We start from the raw sequence: 20,810 nt of genomic DNA on the forward strand, positions 1-20,810 counted from the left end.
TAGGGGAAGCAGGTTATAACTGGCCCGGTGTCTCATGGAATGTTTTCCTTGTCACTGGCTTGCGTGTTTCCACCAATAGCCTGTTCATGTCATCAGCAGCAAATAAGTCTTGAGCACGTGTGAAGTGCACGAGTGCAAGATGCACAGTTCACCCCCTGGAAGCGACTACCACCTTCCTCTTTCTCTGCTGGGTGCTGGGTGGTTTTTTGTTTGTTTGTTTTATTTGTTTTCTAGAAAGGATACAACAGATTACAGAGGAATTGCAAAGTTAGGCCCTTTGACTTCTCATGGGGGTGTTGAGGGGAAAAGGGAAAAAACTCTGATACACACTAATGAAGTCCTAAAATTTAAGTAAAAACAGTTATCTCCTGCATTGTGAGTGCTGTTAGGTCATGAACGGATCACTAATGGGCTTGAAAGATACCAGCATGGCTGGCAACTTTATCTCAAAGTTGTGGTTTACAGGGGCAACTTTTGGGGGCTCATGTCCTCGGATTTTGTTTTTATATTAAAATGTCCCTATGTGGTTAAGGGGTCAAGTTGGCCTTGTTTACAAGTATACCTTTCAACTTTCACAAGAAAATGTTTTCCTTTAATACCATCGTTCCTGCTGTTGACAATCTAATTTCTGCTAAGGTTGTCTCTTGCGGAAATAGCAAGATTAAATTAGTGACTTTCAAATGCATTGCTGACGTGATCTAACTCTTCAGTTTAATTTAAAATGGAACTGCTTGCCAGGGGACGTTCTACAGTGGGCCTGCTTAGTACCCTGATAGAGGAGTGGAGGAATGAGCAGGCCGCTTACCTGGCATTAGACAATTGAATAGGACCTGCTGGGGGAGACACTGGAAGGTGGTTGCTGAACTGGCATTGGTATTTTTTTACTCTCTGTTGCCTGAAAGCCCTTCTCTACATCTACTCTTTGGTTATAGTAATTAGTATAGTGGTTCCCATGCACATGACAGAATTTCTCTAATTAGTATAGTGGTTCCTGTGCGTCTGACAAGATTTTCTGTTTCTTAGACAGGTATTCACTTCTCATAAACCAAGACTTAGGAAACATGTTGTAAATGATGGCAGCAGCAGTTTATATAGGGTAGGCTTTGCAGGTCCTGTTAATTAGACTCCTCACCTTGCTCGGACTTGCTCAGGTTGCATTCGTTCTAAGACAGGAAATTACAGTAAGGATGCAAATAATGGAGACAGGAAAGTTTCTTCATTGCTCTACATAGCAATTGGAATGTCAGGAATTGGAAGGTTTATTCCGGATGCCCTAGAGACTGGGTTATCTCATCCCTCGCCCGCCTTTACTTACCCTGTCATTATGGTGATGCTACCCCTCTGATGTTTCTGGCCAAATAGCTCCCTCTGTGTTTCTCCCTGCCTCTTGGCTTCTGCTGCCTTATGGCTTCCACTTACTGCTGTTCCCACCGTGTCTGGTTTCAGGATCTGTGAATGCTTGTGAAAAGACCTCATTTATGTTCCTGCGGCAAGAGTTGCCTGTTAGATTGGCAAATATAATGAAAGAAATAAGTCTTCTCCCAGATAATCTTCTCAGGACACCATCAGTTCAGTTGGTACAAAGCTGGTAAGAGTCCCGTGTTGGCAATTTCAATGGGGTTGTGGACTAAACTCAAGTTAAAGCAAATAAATCCTTTTTTTTTTTTTTTTTTTTTTTTTTACTCTTTTGTAGAATCTTAAGGTTGCTCTTTAGTAGAGTCCTGGATGCTGCCACTCCTTAGTTTTGAGAAAAACAATCAGAACTGCACAGAAATGCAGACACTAAGCTTAAGATTTATGTTATTCAATCTGCAGGGATGTTATAATAATATATGCCATTTGTTGAAGTGAGGAATTTATATACAGCACCTTTAAACCTTTCCACACCCTGCCCAGTAGTCATTATTATCTCCATTTTACAGATGACGAAACAGGTTCCAACAGATGAAGTTTTTTTTTTTTGCCTAGTACTGGAACTGGGATTCAAACCTGGATTTCTTTGTTTCTACTATACTGTGCTGCAGTCAGAAAGATGAAATATATTAAAAAGTGCATGTATTATTATAAACTGAATTTATTTTATTGAAGTATATCTTTATAAATCACACAAGTTAAACTCTTTTTCATTTAAAAAACAATTAGAAGTTATTGGAATCGTATAGAAACTGATTGATCTCTCTTCCAAAAAATGACAAGAGTTATAAAGGGTGTACACCATATGTGGCCACCTAAATACATTCTTCCTTGTTAATGTTATTAACTTAATAGCTCTCTTAATCACTAAACGTTTCAAACAAACAAGTCTGTCAGAGTTCAGTTTAAATGGAAGAAAAATTTAGCTGCAAGACATTTCCTGATAATGATTCATGGAGATCCTTGCTTTCCTTTTGTAGGCAGTACAGTTTGTGCAAGAAGCTGATGTAACATCAATTTTAAATAATAAGTGAAAGAGAAGATACTTTTCTCTGGAAGCTTATTCCTGTTGTTTTTTTTTTAAATTCTTCATTAAAAAATAGCATATGTTGCAATTTAAAATCTGATCTGTGCCTAATATGTTGTAAGTATTCAGATCTCTCTTGAATAAAAGAGCACAGTTTTTCTTGACAATGAAGAGAAAATTAATAGTTAAAGGAGACCTGCCGGTATCAGAATCACTTAACTCTGGAATGTAGAGAGGCAAGTTGTTTGTCAGCGACAGCTTTCCAAACCAACATATGGATTTGCAGATTTTAAAAACCCTTTAGTTCCCTCCTCCCCACTCCCTTCCCCACGTCTGCTGTGTTAGGGCAGTTAAACAGACCTTATACTCATGAAGGTCATTGAATGACAGCGGGCTGTTTTAGCTCAGGCCCTGCACTGCCTTTGTGCTTGGTGGTATGACCTTGAGAAAGTCATTTGGACTTCCTTTATTTGGCTCCTTCTTTAACAGGTAATTTACTACCTTGAGATGTTAGATAAATTAAAACCTACATTCTCATGACTTTTGTGTTTTTGTTCAGTTCTGTTTAAAAGAACTAGGTGGTATAGATTGTAGGCTTTTAACAAATATTTGTTGATTGGACATGAACATCTAAAATTAAGGTTTAAAACACAGACCTTTAAGTTAGACTCTTAGGCCAAGATAGACTGGGCTGTGCATTTTACTGAAGCTAAGACAAGGCATTTGCCCATGATCACATAGCTATTGGTTATAAACACAGTTCTCATGACAATCATCATTTATACTGTAATTTACAGTGGTAAGTTTAGGAAGTTTAAAAGCTATTTTAGCCCGGCTGGTGTGGCTCAGTGGTTGAGTGTCAACCCATGAACCAAGAATCACTAGTTTGATTCCTAGTTTGAGTCCATGTTGGGTTGTAGGCTCGATCCCCAGTAGGGGGCATGTAGGAGGCAGATGATTGGTATTCCTCTCTCATTGCTGTTTCTATCTCTCTATCCCTCTCCATTTCTCTCTGAAAAAAATGAATAAAAAAATTAAAGAAACTCTTTATTAAAATAGCTATTTTAGAGTATAGAAGTTTAAAAAAATAGAAGAGGTAGGAAATCTTAAAATTCTTCAGTCAAATTTAACCTATGCTTTTAGGAGAAAATGTGCACATTCTGCAAGTTTGTGCCAGGAACTTTGCTCAAATGTGATTATGTATATAAATCCCACTTCAACCATAATTTAGAGCACTATACTAAATTAAAAAATAAGAAATGTTAAAAATCCCTTTCGAGCATTTTCACAATATTGAACTCTCAAAGTGTGAAAGAGCAAGTTTACCCTGTTGATTTGTATTTTAGGTATATCCAGAGTCTTCAGGAACTTCTTGATTTTAAGGACAAAAGTGCTGAAGATGCTAAAGCTATTTATGAGTAAGTATACTATCTTGACCTAATTCTGAACATAATTTTTGTACCCTTTAAACATCATATAAAAATATAAATTGATTAACTTTTAGTTTCCCACTGTAGTGGAACATGTGGCAGTATATTTGTCTAAAGCAGCCCATACAGCCAAGGCAAGTAATATAAAGCAGGAAATTGTACTGGGGAACAAGAAATGCTTCACACTCCTCTGATCTCTAGTGTAAGAAAAAACACAGCTCCAGTGTGGTGGTCAACAGATATCTAGATGTGGCCTCAGTGCCGCCTGATGGAAGGTGAGGACTTTTCACCTGGAGAGCGCATGCATCTAAAGGACAGCCACCCTCAGCTCCAGCCCATCATTGCCATACAGAAACGCCACCCAGATCATTTAAGGTTTTTGTGTGTTTAAAGAAAAGTCACAAGTCTAGATTTTTTTGTTAATCTTCCCCTGATGATATTTTTTCCATTGATTCTTTGAGAGAGTGGTGGAAGAGAGGGATGGGAGAGAGAGAGAGAGAGGGAGACAGAGATGAGAGATGAGAGACACTTTTTTTGGTTGCCTCCCGTATACTCGGACCAGGCTGGGTATCAAACCTGCAACTCAGGTATGTGTCTTTGCCTGGTAATCAAACCAGCAACACTTTGGGGCATGGGTCAATGCTCTAACTACGGAGCCACACCAGGCACACATCTAGATTTTTAATGTAAAATCTCCCAATTTTGAATGATAGACACCTAATTAAAAAATTTTTAAAATACTGAAGGCCTACAGAAAATGTCTGTGGGTCTCTGGTTTACGACCTGTGGTCTGTAAGATAATGTAAGTAATATGACCAACATATCAGAACGGGCAAACCCAAGTAGTCCCCTCAGGCAGTTACCTGCTTATTCCAATGACTGTTGGCCAAAGGTTGGAGACCACCTCTTTTCTTGTCCTCAGTCTTTAATACATTTCTTTGACTGTCTGTAAAGGTGATGACAACACTTCATTTTTAAAGCTTCAGTTTTATGATTTTGGTCTGAAAATAACATCAGGATGCCTACTTATGGAGCACATTTTGCATGAATACTATTTAATCTTTAAAACAATTCAGTTGAGATACTACTTTCTGTGTGAAGAGATTAAGTAACTTAAGGTAGCATAAAGGTCAAATAGCTAGCAAATGGTGGGGCCCAGATTTGGACACAAGTAGTCTTAAAAGTAAACATTATGTTACTTTGATGTTACATGGATTATGTTATTGAACCTTCTGGAAACAGTCATTCAGAGGAGTTAAGCGGAATAATACTGTTTTGTATTTTAAAAAAGGAGAGAAAGGTGATGCCCTAGTCAGTTGCTCAGTGGTTAGAGCATCAGCCCATGGACTGAAGGGTCTCTGGTTTGATTCCTGGCCAAGGGCACAAACCTCCATTGAAGGTTCAATCCCCAGCCCCGGTCTGGGCATGAGCAGGAGGCAACCAATCGCTGTGTTTCTCTCACATCAGTGTTTTTCTCTCTCTCTCTCTCCCTCCCCATCCTCTCTCTCCTTTCTACTCTCTCTAAAAAAATCAATGGAGAATGTATCCTTAGGTGAGGATTAAAAAAAAAATAAAGAGGGAAAGGTGAAATAAACTAATAAAGGGGTGACTAGAAGTGATGAGATGTTTGCTGTTTTTGAGGAGTTTTCTTGTTTGTATTTTGGATTAACAGTTTGGTTTTGAAGCTAATTACAAACTAGGAATTTCAAAAGTGTTTTGAACTGTGAGAGCATCATTGGAATCAGTTAATAGTACTCAAGATGATGACTTTGAATGGGAAAGCACTCATTCGAAAGTGTAAATTCTGATGGGTATGTTACAGAATGGATTTTATTACTTCCTAATTAAGACTCCTTTTCTCTTTTATTTAGTTCTTTAAATTATCCATGCAAGAATGTCTTCTAAACGACAGAAATGGGAAGGCCAGATGATTTGAAAATTTTTCTTTTCACATAACAGTTGACTTTTCCTCTCCCATTTTTAAACTTATAGGATGAGTGAAATTAGAATTCTTTCCTACTTTTCTGTTCTAAGTGGTTCTTTCTCTCTTTGAGCCCCAGGGACTAGTTCCAAAGCAGACAGGCTTTATTGGCTCATTCATCTTCATTCCTTACAGAGCATGTGTTCCCTAGAAGCAAGTGCTCTGTCTTCTCTTAGACTGAATGTCCCTGAATGCTGTCCTCATAGCGAGTGCTCAGATGACCCCAGCTGACAATGGTTAAAGGAAAACCATAGTATTTTTAGGATTATGTTTTGTTGCAGCCTTACTTTTAAGACTTTCAAGAAAATAAATTTCAAACGTTTTATTTTGGAGGTCCTTACACCGTCACAGACTCAGTATATTTAATGATCTGAAATATATTTACAGAAGTGTAGGACAACATGCACTGAGGCTTCTTTTGCTGGATTAGGGATTGCTTGCCTAGTGCAGTTGGTTAAACTTACACTTTAGTATTAGATTCACTTGTCAAATACTTGGCTGTATTGAGAGACAGGTTTGTTTAGCTTTACAGATACCGTGATACGGATCAGGAACCGACACAATGACGTGATTCCCACCATGGCTCAGGGTGTGATTGAATACAAGGAGAGCTTCGGGGTGGATCCTGTCACCAGCCAGAATGTTCAGTACTTTTTGGATCGCTTCTTCATGAGTCGAATTTCAATTAGAATGTTACTCAATCAGCACTGTAAGTGTCTGGAAGTCAAGAAAAGAAGCTAAATAAAGTATATTGGTATATTTTAAATTATTTAGAAAACTTCCCTTTAAGGAAAATGTTTAATTTTACTTTTTTTATGTATTAAGAAAAGTAAATAGACTGCTATACAAAGGTGTTTTTATTGAATGTAAAATACTGTGTTTATGTTTAAGAAAAATGTTTATTCTATTGTTCAAGTACCACTTAGAGAAACAGTTTTCAAATCTGGAAATGGGCTTTGGATATTTTAGTTTATTTTATTTGTCTCTGATGTTTCATTTCTTAACAGCTTTATTGTTTGGTGGGAAAGACAAAGGAAGCCCATCTCACCGGAAACACATTGGAAGCATAAACCCAAACTGCAATGTAGTTGAAGTTATTCAAGGTAAATACTTACATTTCTTCTTTCAGAAAGGATGTAGGAATCAAAATTGTTGAGTGCTAGTTCTTGCTATTAAAACAGCTATTTATATCCTGAGGTAAAAATGTTAGGAGTGAATATATGGGTTTGCAAGTAACTTTATAATGTTAATTGTGCTTTATGTATAGGATATTTGCTTAGACAGTGCTCTGTTAGGTAAAGTAAGGTGATACTATGTGGGTATCTGTTTCACTTCAAAAATGTTAGGCCCCTTTCCCCTTTCTAATTCCCTATCTAGGAGCCATAATTTGTAATTGGTTTGCATCTTTCCACACGTTTTTCTGTTTATACCACATATTAGAGGCCACTTGGCCTGGCCTATGCCCTCTGGCAATCCGGGACCCCTTGGGGGATGTTGGATAGCTGGTTTCGGCCTGATCCCCACTGGCCGATTCAGATAGACGGGAGCCCGATCCTGTGCGTTGAGCAACTGTCCCCTGGTGGTCAGTGTGCGTCATAGCAACTGGTCGACCAGTCGTTCGGTTGTTCAGTCTCTTAGGCTTTTATATATATAGATGTGGGTTTTGCTTCTTGTTGTTTTTTTGGTATAGTATCTGTCATTTCTCCTTTATGGCTATTAGGCTTTGTCATGTCATATTTAAAAACTAAGATTTTGAAAGTATATTTTCTTCTATAAAAAGTTTGAAAATTTCATTTGTCAGTCCTGTTGCCACCTTAATGCATGAAACAGATATAAATTTATTTAATGCGTTTTTGTTGTTGTTTTCATTCACACTAGATGGCTATGAAAGTGCTAGGCGTCTTTGTGATCTGTATTATATTAACTCTCCTGAACTAGAGCTTGAAGAACTAAATGGTAAGCCTGATGCTGTCTATTCCTCAATGATCACTGTTTTGATGACTTGAGAAGGAATGATAAGGATAATTTAGATTTGTTTTAATATAAAAGGACTTTTCATCAACTTCTTCATATGAAAGCTGAGTGAGAGCAATCATGTTAAAACATATTTATGCGTGTGTGTATTTAATATAGCTGGGTTCTTTCTGAAAGACATTTTGGTCTTCCCCATTAAAAATTTTTTTAATTGATAATGTTGATTCTTTACTTATTTTTGGTTTTCTGGTTAGAAAAAAATGGTGCCAAGAAAATTCCATTTGACTTTTATATGCACTTCAATAATGTAAGGTTTACCCTAGAGCCATGGTCGGCAAACTGTGGCTCGCGAGCCACATGCGGCTCTTTGGCCCCTTGAGTGCGGCTCTTCCTAAGCCTTAGGAGTACCCTAATTAAGTTAATAACAATGTACCTACTTATATAGTTTAAGTTTAAAAAATTTGGCTCTCAAAAGAAATTTCAATCGTTGTACTGTTGATATTTGGCTCTGTTGACTAATGAGTTTGCTGACCACTGCCCTAGAGTATTTCTACTTTCTGAGTTATAAATCACTGTTTACTGTTGAGGAAGTAGAAAGACTGGAGGTGTAAAGAAGAAATAAAGACGCTCATTTATTTGAGAATCTGTTTATCTCTAATGGTCTTTATTCACCCTGACAGTGCCTTTTGGAAAAAAAAGGGGGGGGGGTAGGTGCCCTGGAAGGAGATTTATGAGTCTTACTGTTTTCCTAGAGGTAGGGTAGTTTAAAAGGGGGAAAACATTTCCTAAGTTAACATGACCCTTTGAGAAGAATAAAATTAAACAGTTTTTACTAAGTTGTATTCTGGACAGCAGTGGACGTTACCCAATTGAAAATAGAATTGTTGGGTGTTTTTCTAAAGCCATATTCATGCTTTTGGTCCATAATGGTACATTCAGTAAATAAGAACCACAATGCACCAGTGATAGTTTGGGGACCTGAACTACTCTGGGCAGTTTCCAGGTGTCCCACCCATGTTTCCAATGGGTATTTTATTCAGAGGGAATCCAGTGTGTTGGCTACTTTAGAATCCTAGGGCGTGGTGAGCCTTATTCCTTTGCTCAGCCCAAGGTTCTGTTTTACACACTATCTGCCCACCAGGCCCACCTGGGCACCTATTAAATGGTTGAATGGAAAATCAGCACCCCTGGATCAATTGATGCTAGCTTAATTTTTTGTCTTCAGATTTATGTCCATGGAAATGCCTGAAATAAAACAGGAAACATTCCACCTGGGTGAAACATTTTTTAAAATGGCTTTAAAAAAGAATGTATTTATGTAAGTTGGACCATGGAATTTATAGACTATAACACTTTTTTTTTGGAGAGTAAAATTTGGACCTTAAGGTTGAGTGTCCTTTAAAAAGATTGGCCGTCATAGAGAAGAATAGGAAGAAGGGTTGGTTATTATGCAGGACTCACGTTGTTACTGTCAGGTATTAATCTAAGTGAGCATGGGGTTCAAACACTAATACAGTGAAGAACTGGTGTGGCACTTCTCCCCCAAGTGATGCTATCCTCCATAGTAAATGTTTTCTTTTCATTACTCCACAATATATTCTTTAAAATGCTTTAAGCACATCTCTCTGTACTTTTATATTTTTCTCTTCTGCTCTGTAGCAAAATCACCAGGACAGCCAATACAAGTGGTTTATGTACCATCCCATCTCTATCACATGGTGTTTGAACTTTTCAAGGTTTGTAAAATAGTATTACATAACCTATATCAGTCCTTTCCTGAGGTTAGGAATCTGCTCTGAAAGTTAAATACTCTACTGGGTTTTCTTCAGTTTAATTAAAAGATGTCATTTCATGTTCAGCGTCATGTCACATTCCTGGACATCAGCCTTTTGACAGCACTGATGGGCACCTCAGTGTGGTGGTAAGCTCAGCCTGGGGAGGCAGAAAGACCTGGGTTTCAATTCCAGTTCTGCCACTTGATTATGTGTGTGACCTCGGCCAAGTCGCTCAGCCTTTTTGAGCCCCTGTTTCCTCTTCTGGAAAACAAGGGTATTACTATCCAGGTTAATATGAAGATTGGAGACAACATACTAAACGTCCAATACAATGTCAGCACAGTGTAGGTGCTCCTAAAGGTTCTATTTTTTTAAAAAAAACAAATACTTAGAAGAATGATTCTTAACTTTCTACCCTTAAAGGACCAGAGTCCGACTGCTGTATGCTTTTTTTTTTTTTTTTTTTTTTTTTTGAGAAAGTCATTTATATTGATGTACAGGGCTTCTGTTATATTTACTCTTTACAACAAATTTTGAAAACTAATAAAATTATGCTCGTAATGTTGAGAATACATTTTCCCCCCAATTAACACTTGCTGGTGGGCAGGAAAGTGGGTGATGAGAAGTGGTATGGGCCCCTGAGGCTGACAATGGCACCCTAAGTCAAGCCTGTAGTCTCTCTTACTTTAGTTACCTTGTCTTCCGCCAACAGCAAATTAGAAGAGAGAAGATGTGGCTTTCAGCCTGATAAGGAAAATGGAAAATATACTGAAACAGAAAAACTGATGGAATAATAATAATGTCTTAGAACAGCAAGGGTTCAAGAGTGCTCTTTTGTTCTAAGACAGCAAGAAAATATCTAATCCTTCCAAAAATCTTTCAAAGTGATTAAATAAATGATTGGCACTTAAAGGATTAAAACTAATTTTTCCCTTGAAATTTCAGAACATAAAGATCTTGTTCCCCATGATGCTTAATAAAAGAAGTACTACCATATTATATAAGCGATTTTATATAATGTCAGTAGTAATAGCTTCCATATGGAACCTGATCTTAAATGGCCTTCAGTAGAGAAGATAGAATTTGCTCCTTAGGGAGATGCAATACTGATTGGTGTGCCCGGTCACACTTATTTCCAAAGTCAGTCCTGTCTTTTGCCTTTTTTGCTTTATCGAGTCTTACCAATTTCTACTCTAGTGCTACACGCCATGTTACCATTTAGTGCTTATGACATGTTGGCAGTTTGTACGCTGTATCCTTTAAAAATTGTTCCAAACAGTTTTACATGTAAATGTCCTTAGTTTCAAACTAATGGTAAATTGGATTAGTTTATATCATTATAAGACCATTGCTGTAAATAGTATATGAAAATTTTTTTTCTTAAAGCAATTTGTGATAAAATGTTTCTTATAAAAAGAAATGAAAGTTTTCAAAAAATAAGATTTGTCTGTTATCTATTAAATCATAAAAACGTTTCGGTAAATTTTTCTGCTTTAATGTAAACTAGTTTAAAGTGTTAAAACATCTGGTTTTGCAAAATCTACAGAATTTAGTTGAAATCTTTAAATCAAAATGTCTCACAACTCCAAAACTGACTTCATAATTTTTTTAAAGTAATTCTTTAAATATGGTTATAAGAATAATGATTCGTTGGCATATTTCCATCGAATTAAAACTTTTAAAATTTCAAGTAGCGTATATTAGTTGAAAATTATAATTACTTTATCTGTTTTTTAAAAGTTGTATTTTAAATATAAACCTAATGTATTTCAGAATGCAATGAGAGCAACCATGGAATACCATGCTGACAAAGGTGTTTATCCACCTGTTCAAGTCCACGTCACACTGGGTAGTGAGGATTTGACTGTGAAGGTAAAGGCTTTTTCTTTTATTTTTTTAAGTTGATATACAGGCATGCACATAATTTCTAGAAGGCATAATTTATTATTAGGAGAAATAAATCCTATCCCTTATACCTAATAAGCACATTGCTTCATTTTTCTGACAGATTATGGAATTATCCCTTGAGTCTATTTCTGTTCTGGTCCCTAATTCAGATGATTCAAGTTAAAGTAAATCCTTGAGACAGACAGCTTAGCAGTGATCATGAATATCCACTTTGATAAATCTAAAATATTTGGGTATTTGCAGTGTTATGCAGATAGTAAATTTTTCATTTAAAAAATATGTTTTTATTGATTTCAGAGATAGGAAGGAAAAGGGAGAGAGAAGTCTTCTCCCCTTTTTTGGGGTCAGTCTGGCTAAAAGTTGTAAATTTTGTTAATCTTTTTCAAAAAGCCAATTCTTTATTTTGTTGACTTTTCTCCACTGTTTTCAACTCTATATTTCATTAATTTCAACTCTAATCTTTATTATTTTCTTCTTTTTGCTTACTTTGAGTTAGTTTGCTCCTTTTTTAGTTTCTTAGAATGAAAGTTTGGATTATTGATTTGAGACATTTTACAGCTAAAAATGTCCCTCTAGGCAGCGGTTCTCAACCTGTGGGTCGCGACCCCTTTGGGGGTCGAACGACCCTTTCACAGGGGTCACCTAAGACCATCGGGGAACACATATGTAATTACATATTGTTTTTGTGATTAATCACTATACTTTAATTATGTTCAATTTTTAACAATGAAAATACATCCTGCATATCAGATATTTACATTATGATTCATAACAGTAGCAAAATTACAGTTATGAAGTAGCAACGAAAATAATTTTATGGTTGGGGGTCACCACACATGAGGAACTGTATTAAAGGGTTGCAGCATTAGGAAGGTTGAGAACCACTGCTCTAGGCACTCTTTCTGTATATCCCATACATTTTTTATGTTGTGTTTTCATTTTCATTCATCTCAAAATATTTTCTAATTTCCTTGTGATTTCTTCTTTGACCCATTGGTTATTTAGTAGTGTGTGTTAATTTGCATATGTTTGTTAATTTCCCTCATTTTGTTCTGTTATTGATTTCTAATTTTATTGCATTTTAGCCAGAAATACAGTTGTATGATTTTAATCCTTTTACATTTATTGAGACTTGTTTTATGGCCCAACAAATGATCTATCCTGGAAAGTGTTCCATGTGTACTTGAGAAAAATGTGCATTCTGCTGTTGTTACATGGAGTGTTCCATAGATAGTTGTTAGGTCTTGTTGGTGTATAGTCTTGTTTAAATCTTCTATTTCCTGTTCTTCTGTTTAGTTGTCATAGCCATTATTGAAAGTAGTACATTGAAGTCTCCAACTATTATTTTGAATGGCCTATTTTAATTACTGTTAATATAGGATTTGTTTGCCATTTTGTCATATGTAGTCTCTATATCTTATATCTCTTTTGATTCTGTATTTCTCCATTCCTGATGTATTTTCTGTTAAAATGTTTTCTGATGAACCATTTTAATTTTCTCCTTGTTTCTTTTTTTAAAAAATATGTTTTTATTAATTTGAGAGAGAAAGGAAGGGAGAGGAAGAGAGATAGAAACATCAATGATACAGAAACATCTAATCGGCTGTCTCCTGCATCCACCCTACTGGGGATTGAGCCCACAACCCAGGCATGTGCCCTGACCAGGTATCGAACTGGCAACCTCTTGGTACGTGGAATGATGCTTAATCCACTGAGCCACGCCAGCTGGGCATGCAATGATCTTTTAAATAAGATAGGAGAAAGAATTTACAAACAAAAAAATACACTTATACTGTCCTTTATATTTACCTATATAGTTACTTTTCCAGGTAAATATATGGTCTTTATTTCTTCATGTGAATTTGATATACTGTCTAGTGTTCTTTCATTTCAGGCTGAAGCATCCCCTTTAATGTTTTATGATAGGGCAGGTCTACCAATGGTGAACTCTTTTAATGTTTGCTTATGTGAGAACTAGAGGCCCGGTGCATGAAATTTGTGCACGAGTAGGGTCCCTAGGCCTGGCCAGTGATCAGGACTGATCGGGGCCTTCTTGCTGCCAGCCAGGGTCTTCCTTCCCCAGCTGCCGGCTGTGAGCCAGGGTTTTTTTTCACTCTGCGCCATCCCCTGGTGGTCAGCGCACGTCATAGCGAGTGATCGGTCTCCTGGTCGAACTCCTGTGGGGACACTTTGCATAATAGCCTTTTATGTATATAGACTAGAGGCCTGGTGCACGGATTCACGCACTGGTGGGGTCCCTCGGTGTGGCCTGTGGGAATTGAGACAAAACCGGCAGTCCAACACCACCTGGCGCTCCTGCCTGCCGCTCCTGCTCATCCTGGCTTTGCTGCGCCTACCGTGGGCTCATGCCCAGTCAGTCCTGATGGAGAGAGGCTCACGGCATTTGCCAGCCATGAGCCCTGCTCTGGCACTTGTCCAGAGGGTGCTGAGGGGGGCCAGGACGTGATCAGCCCTCCAGGGGGGCAGTGGGATGCCCTTGACAGCCTGGTATTTGGCTCTGTCCTGCTGGTATTCACGCCAGTTGTCGGGAGCCACCTGGCAGCTGCTTTTATATCATTTCTTCCTTGCTGAGCATCTAGGGAGGGGAAGCAGCCACGGTGCCTGAGGCCAACTTCCAGGATTGTGCCGGCTGCAACAGTCCATTGGTGCCTGGCCCATTCACTGGAGATTGGACCTGCAGGACTACTGAGGGAGTGAGTGGCTGCAGCTGGGCTGGTGGGTCACCAGGACGGGTCAGTCAGCTGAGCAGCACTCCCACTGTGGGAGCACACTGACCACCAGGGGGCAGCTCCTGTGTTGAGGGTCTGCCCCTGTCAGTCAGTGCGCATCATAGTGACTGGTCGTTGGGTGGTTCGGTCACTTAGGCTTTTATATATATAGATGCTTTTGCTGATTGCATATAGTTGCTCTGATTGACTGGTGGGCGTGGCTTAAGGCATAGCAAAGGTATGGTCAATTTGCATGTTTGTCTTTTATTAGTGTAGATAGATGTCTAATTTTTTCTTCATTTTTGAAGAATAATTTGGCTGGATATAGACTTCTTAGTTGTTAGTCTTTTTCTTTCAGCACTATGAATATGTTAACCCTACTTAACCTTAGGTCCTGCTTATACAGAAACTCAAGGTCAGTCAGAGGTGAAAGCTTAGGGATATGTTCAGGTTTTTCCTGAGCATGAGCATAGCCCTAGGCATTAACATGAACTTCTGGATTCTCAGGACATGTCTGAGCTTTTTAAACCCCTTTATATATCTCATTCCCTAGCTTCCCTTATTAAGCTTTTTGATTAGCCTATTGTTTGCCTTAACTGTTGTATACTGCCTTAGTTGGCCCTAAAATTTATTATCTCTAATTTTTTTCCTGTTTTCTCACTTTTTAATTTCTTTGTTTTTTAAATTAAATCTTTATTGTTGAAAGTATTACATTATGTCCTCTTTGCTCCCCGATTGGCCCCTGCTAATCTTCCCCCACCCCCCTGTCCCTCACGCCAGGCCTTCACCACCCTGTTGTATGTGTGTGTGTCCATGGGTTATGCATATATTCATACAAGTTCTTTGGTTGATCTCTTCCCACCCACCTACCCACCTTCTCTTTCCCTCTGAGATTCTACAGTCTGTTCCATGCTTTTATGTCTCTTTAAAAAAATTATATTTAGTAATTTTTAGAGAGAGAGAAAGGTAGAGAGATATTTGTTGTTCCACCCATTGATTCATTTGTTGGTTGACTCCTGTATGTGCCCTGACCTTCAATCTTTGGTGTCTCGGGAGGATGCTCTAATCAACTGAGCTACCTGGCCAGGGCACCTCTAATTGTTTTGGACAAATGTTTCTGATAGTGGGAAATGGGTTCATGCAGTATTTTTTTGCATTGGGAGCTCAGAATCGGGTCAGAAAAATGCAGTGTCTGCTGGGCTGCTGATTGCATTCTGACTGCATATTATTGTTGGGGGGTGGGAATAAGGCAGTTAAAACACCACGGATCTCACTGTTGTTTTTCTTGACTGTGTGCTCCCAAGATTGCTACAAGACTTTGGTTAATTTCCAGAGCTGAACAAAGTTGATTCTGACATTTTTTGCCTTTTTCCTGTTGCTCTGATGGAGGAGAGAATTTTTGGAGCTCCTTTCTCCACTATTTTTGCTGACATCGTTCTTGCTGTTTCTATTGAGAATACTTATGCTTATTCCAATTCCCATTTCTTTGTATATGACCAATCTTATTTGTGAGCTTTTAAAATCATTTTTTCAGCTCTATTCGGAAATTTCATAATAATGTGACTTGGTGTGGGCCTTTCCTTTGGGCTGGACCTTGATACTTTCTTCCAGTGGTAATATTTGGAGGATGTTGGGCTTTGTGATATGATCCTCTCTTTTTTCATATCTTTCTTTCTCCTGTTTTTTTTAAAAATCTGTTTAACTTTTTATTCTACTCTGTGAGATTTCCTTGACTTTAAATTCCCAGCTCTTCTGTTGACCTTTTAGTTTCACTATCTTATTATAAACTTACTTTTTAAAAGATATTTTTATTGATTTCGCAGAGGAAGGGAGAGGGAGAAAGAAGTAGAAACATCAATGATGAGAATCATTGATCAGCTGCCTCCTGCATGCCCCTCCACCGGGGATTGAGCCCGAAACCTGGGCATGACCGGGAATCGAACTGTGACCTCCTGGTTCATGGGTTGATGCTTAACTACCGAGCCACGCCAGCTGGGCTAAACTTCTTTTTTATTATTTTTTGTATAGTGTTCCATTTTAGTTTTATCTTCTTTAATAACTGAGGCTATTAATAATAGCCATTTTAAAAAAATTAAGTTTTCTCTGCTGTCTGCACTGTTACCTCTGAATTTCTTTTTTTTAATCTCTCTTGGCTATTCATTTAAAAGAATGAGGCACAAATAAATATATGGCTGTATGATCTGTTTGCTGAAAAAGTAATGTGAATGCGTCATGTTTTTTCCAGCCCAGATGCTAATGTGTCTATTTTTTGATTAGTTATGTGTCAGCTACTTGCCCACTAAGGCAGTGATGGCGAACCTATGACACGCGTGTCAGAGGTGACACGCGAACTCATTTTTTTGGTTGATTTTTCTTTGTTAAATGGCATTTAAATATATAAAATAAATGTCAAAAATATAAATCTTTGTTTTACTGTGGTTGCAAATATCAAAAAATTTCTATATGTGACTCGGCACCAGAGTTAAGTTAGGGTTTTTCAAAATGCTGACACGCCGAGCTCAAAAGGTTCGCCATCACTGCACTAAGGTTTACTTGATTCAAAGTAAGTCCCATTTGGGCTTCAGTTATGCTACAGTGTGATCGTTCTTGTAGCTTTCTCTGCTTCTGTTTCTTGTTGCTTCAGCACACTGGTCTGCAGATGCTTTCCATTATTGTGGTTATCATCACCACATGGACCAAGGTTTACTGAACTCCTAGACACTTAGCCACAAACTCGTTCTGTGTTGGAGGATGGACAGACTTTGCTTAGGGAATCTGTTTGGTGTAAAGAAAGGTTCATAATGACCAAGCATTTCCACTTCTAGGTCTGTATATATCCTGAAGGTTTAAATACAGATATTCAAGCAAAAACGTATACATGGATGTTCATAGCAGTATTACTCACAATAGCCAAAATATGGAAAGAGCTCAAATGTCCATCAACTGATAAATGGATCAACAAAATGCGATACATATCCATATAATGGAATATTATTAGGCCATAAAAGGAATGAAGCATTGGTGCATGCTACAGTATGGTTGCTACGACATTGAAAACATTATGCTAAGTGAAAGTAACCAATCACAAAACGTCACATATCATATGATTTTATTCATATGAAATATCCAGAACGGGCAAATAAAATGGAGCAAGAAGTAGATTAGAGATTGCTTAGGAGTGTAATCAATAAAGTATCCAGGGTTTCTTTTTGAGGTAATAAAAATATTCCAAAATTGACTGTGTTGATGGTTGCACATATCTGTGAATATATGAAAAACCATTGAGTTGTACACTTTAAATAGGTGAATTGTATGGTATGTGAATTATATTTCAATAAAGTTGTAGCCCTAGCCGGTTTGGCTCAGTGGATAGAATGTCAGCCTGTGGACTGAAGAGTCCCGGGTTCCATTCCTGTCAAGGGCACATACCAGGGTTGCAGGCTTGATTCCCAGTAGGGGGTGTGCAGGAGGCAGCTGATCAATGATTCTCATCATTGATGTTTCTATCTCTCTCTCCCTCTCCCTTCCGCTCTGAAATCAATAAAAATACAGTTTTTAAAAAAGCTATAAAAAATGTTCGTAAAGGTCTTGAACAGACTTCTAAAAGCTCTACCTATATATTGGGCTCTGCCTCCTTACATCCAAAGTCACATGACTGTATCTACTCTTGTTACTTATCTCTTTATGTGTTAAATGCTTGCTTTAATTTTCTTCAGTAGAGATTTTACCCCTATTACTTACCCTAGACTTTCAGAATCAAGGTCTGGTCCCCCCCCTTCCACCCATTTTTTTAAGTTTGTTCAAATTGTTGACATTTTTCACCTTTTATCCCACTGCTGAAAATCCTGTGAAGGAATTATTTTTTTCTATATCAGGACTCTAGCTGCTCTTTCAGATTTTGTGTTTGGCCTATATTCAGTAAAAAATGTAAGTGTTAAAGCCACATATATTTAAAGTTAAAATGTAAATATCTTGGTTCATTCACTGTTGCTGATTTTATAAACTTGACGTTAAAAAAGATGTTGAGTAAGAGACTTCAGGAGCTCTGTGTGAGAGTTTAGAGTTATTAAATTTCCTGCCTTCAGAGCTGTCATCGAGTTAGCAGTGGTTCATTTCCCTTGACCCTGAAATTCGCATGAACTAACCCGGGGTTATGGGGAACAGGAAGTTAGGAATGGCAGCTCTTGGTTCGATGACATTGAGAAGTGGTGATTTCATGCACTGAAGAGAAAACTTTAAAAATAATTGGCAAACGTCTCTTCCTCAGCCTTCCTGTTGACATTATTCCCCACCATGTATCTCTTTCATAATCTCTTGCCTTTCTCTTGGCATAGGCTTGTGTTCCCATGATTCTAGATTTTTTTCATCAAATTATCTTAATCAGAGATTTTTTGTTTAATTTTAAAATCTCTTTCTCAGTATATTTGTCATCAGGGTGCCATTCTTCTTGTCTTAAATGTATACAGACCAGACATCTGTCTCTTTCTCTCTCCCATCATTTCCTCCCTCCCTTTTCCCAAAGAACTAAGACCGTCTGGTATACTAGAATCTCTTACAATTCTCTTGGAAACTCTTATGGCCACTTTAAAAATCTACTGGTTCCAGCTTATTGTTTCTTGACTGCAGAGCAAAGGAGGTCACCTTTATTTACCTGTGTCAGTTTTCAACTATATTCCTGTGACTTCCTTTACCCCCTTCACCTGTAGTAACAAGGTGCCTCTCAGAGTCACCTGTCCTTTGTGCTCTGTGCTCTGCTTTTCTCATACTTGCCTGTGGCTGGAAGTCACTTCTTGTTTTATACTTGTTGGATGCCAGAAGGTTAAGAAAAACCAGTTCATTGAATCTACCTTTTTTATCTTGATATCTATCCTAATATGTTGTTTACTTAGTTAATATTTATAGAACCCTCACACTTCTTACCAACAAGTGTGCAGCAGAGCATTAAATTAAAGGATGAATAATTAACAAATTGTGGACCTCAGAAAATACTCAGACCTCTTTATTCATCTTACTAAAATAAATCTCTTCACAGGGTTTGAATTCATGGCCAAGAACAATTTCAAGCATAATGCAACAGACAAGTTCTTAATAAAGTCCTTGTATATTTTTATACTGCAGTGATCTAATTGTAGATATATCAGAGGCAACTCTTCAAATGGTATTTCAAAGTGGACTTTTATTTTAAAAATTAAAATAGCTATCTGATTTTTATTGTGAAAGAAATATAGATCAGATCCTCGAATAATATCATTTATTTAACATTGTTTAGTCATAACATTGATGAAAATAGGAACTTACCTCTTGTTTAAATCAACTAGCCTATCATTTCATCACAGTTTCAAGAACCTGTTGATGTTAAGTGAGGACTTACTGTATAAACATACTGTAAACAATTTTAAAGACTATACAAAAACTGGGAATACAGACTGGCGTAGCCACTATGGAAAACAGTATGGAGTTTCCTCAAAAAATTAAAAATGGAACTCCCATTTGACCCAGTGATCTTCTAGGAATATATCCTAAAAATCCCAAAACACCAGAAAGAATATATGCACCCTTATGTTCATAGCAGTGCTATCTACAATAGCTAAAATCTGGAAATAACCCAAGTGTCCTTTAGTAGATGAGTGGATAAAAAGATGTGGTACATTTACACAATGGAATATTATGCAGCTGTAAAAAAGAAGGATCTCTTGCCCTTTGAGACAGCATGGAGGGACCTGGAGATTATTATGCTAAGCATAATAAGCCAGTCAGAGAAAGATAAGTATCACAATGATCTCACTTATATGTGGAATATAATGAACAAAATAAACTGACAAAATAGATCAGAGACAATGAAGCATGTAATACACTGATGCATTTCAGAGGGAAGGGGGTGGGAAGAGATTAACCGAAGAACTTATATGCATATATGCATAACCCATGGGCAGATAATAGTTTGGTGAAGGCCTGGGGAGGAGGCAGGAGCAGGGTGGAGAGGGTCAATGGGGGGGAAAAGGGGACATCTGTAATATTTTCAACAATAAAGATAAATAAATAAAAAGACTATGCAAAAACTTGACTAGAAGCCATCTAGCTTATTGACTTTTGAATATGTAGCACTCAGAACTATTTTTTATGTCTATGCATATCTATATACCTATGTTAAAAGCAGATTTGTTTATGACAACTATTTTAATATCGATAGTGGAGTCAATTTAGATTTTGTAACAAAGGAAAATGGCTGTAGTAGATTAGAATGGAAGGTGTACAACAGCTAGGAAAGTAAGTCCATGTTAACTGTGAAGGAAAACAAAATGAAGACAATCTGTAAATACATTATTAAATCCAGTCTACCATATGGTTTGAGTTGAAAAATGACATAAGCACAATATAAAAACCTCTGTACCTTATAAACTCCCTAGAAAGTTGTCTGGAGTCTATGCTATGAAATGCCTGGTAGATGAGATTCTACAACACAATTAAGTGGCTCTGCTTTTTCCTTTCTGAAAATGAAAATTATACTGTTGTTATAGAAGTAATTGTGAAAAATATTCAGAAACTAAAAACCCAAAAGAAGAAAATCACTCA

At 37.5% G+C, this 20,810-nt stretch overlaps 1 protein-coding gene across 7 annotated transcripts in view; it reads left to right on the forward strand.

The window, feature by feature from the left end:
* Positions 1-1,420: 1,420 nt before the first annotated feature.
* The window catches only part of PDK1 (pyruvate dehydrogenase kinase, isozyme 1), a 41,192-nt gene continuing 21,802 nt past the window's right edge, over positions 1,421-20,810 (forward strand). For 6 of the 7 annotated variants that reach the window (XR_001363633.1, XR_001363638.1, XR_001363635.1 and 3 more), the window contains exons 1-7: positions 1,421-1,588; positions 3,787-3,858; positions 6,376-6,560; positions 6,859-6,954; positions 7,730-7,807; positions 9,485-9,561; positions 11,374-11,472. Coding sequence is in view for 3 of the 7 variants with exons in the window: in XM_014545949.1 (XP_014401435.1) it covers positions 1,479-1,588; positions 3,787-3,858; positions 6,376-6,560; positions 6,859-6,954; positions 7,730-7,807; positions 9,485-9,561; positions 11,374-11,472 (717 nt within the window). In the remaining 4 variants the exon portion in view is untranslated. Of the gene's footprint in view, positions 1,589-3,786; positions 3,859-6,365; positions 6,561-6,858; positions 6,955-7,729; positions 7,808-9,484; positions 9,562-11,373; positions 11,473-20,810 lie in introns of all 7 variants that reach the window. The other variant, XM_014545960.1, reaches the window with a different exon arrangement.

Source organism: Myotis brandtii, unplaced genomic scaffold (genome assembly GCF_000412655.1).
Source record: "Myotis brandtii unplaced genomic scaffold, ASM41265v1 scaffold112, whole genome shotgun sequence".
NCBI lineage: Eukaryota > Metazoa > Chordata > Mammalia > Chiroptera > Vespertilionidae > Myotis > Myotis brandtii.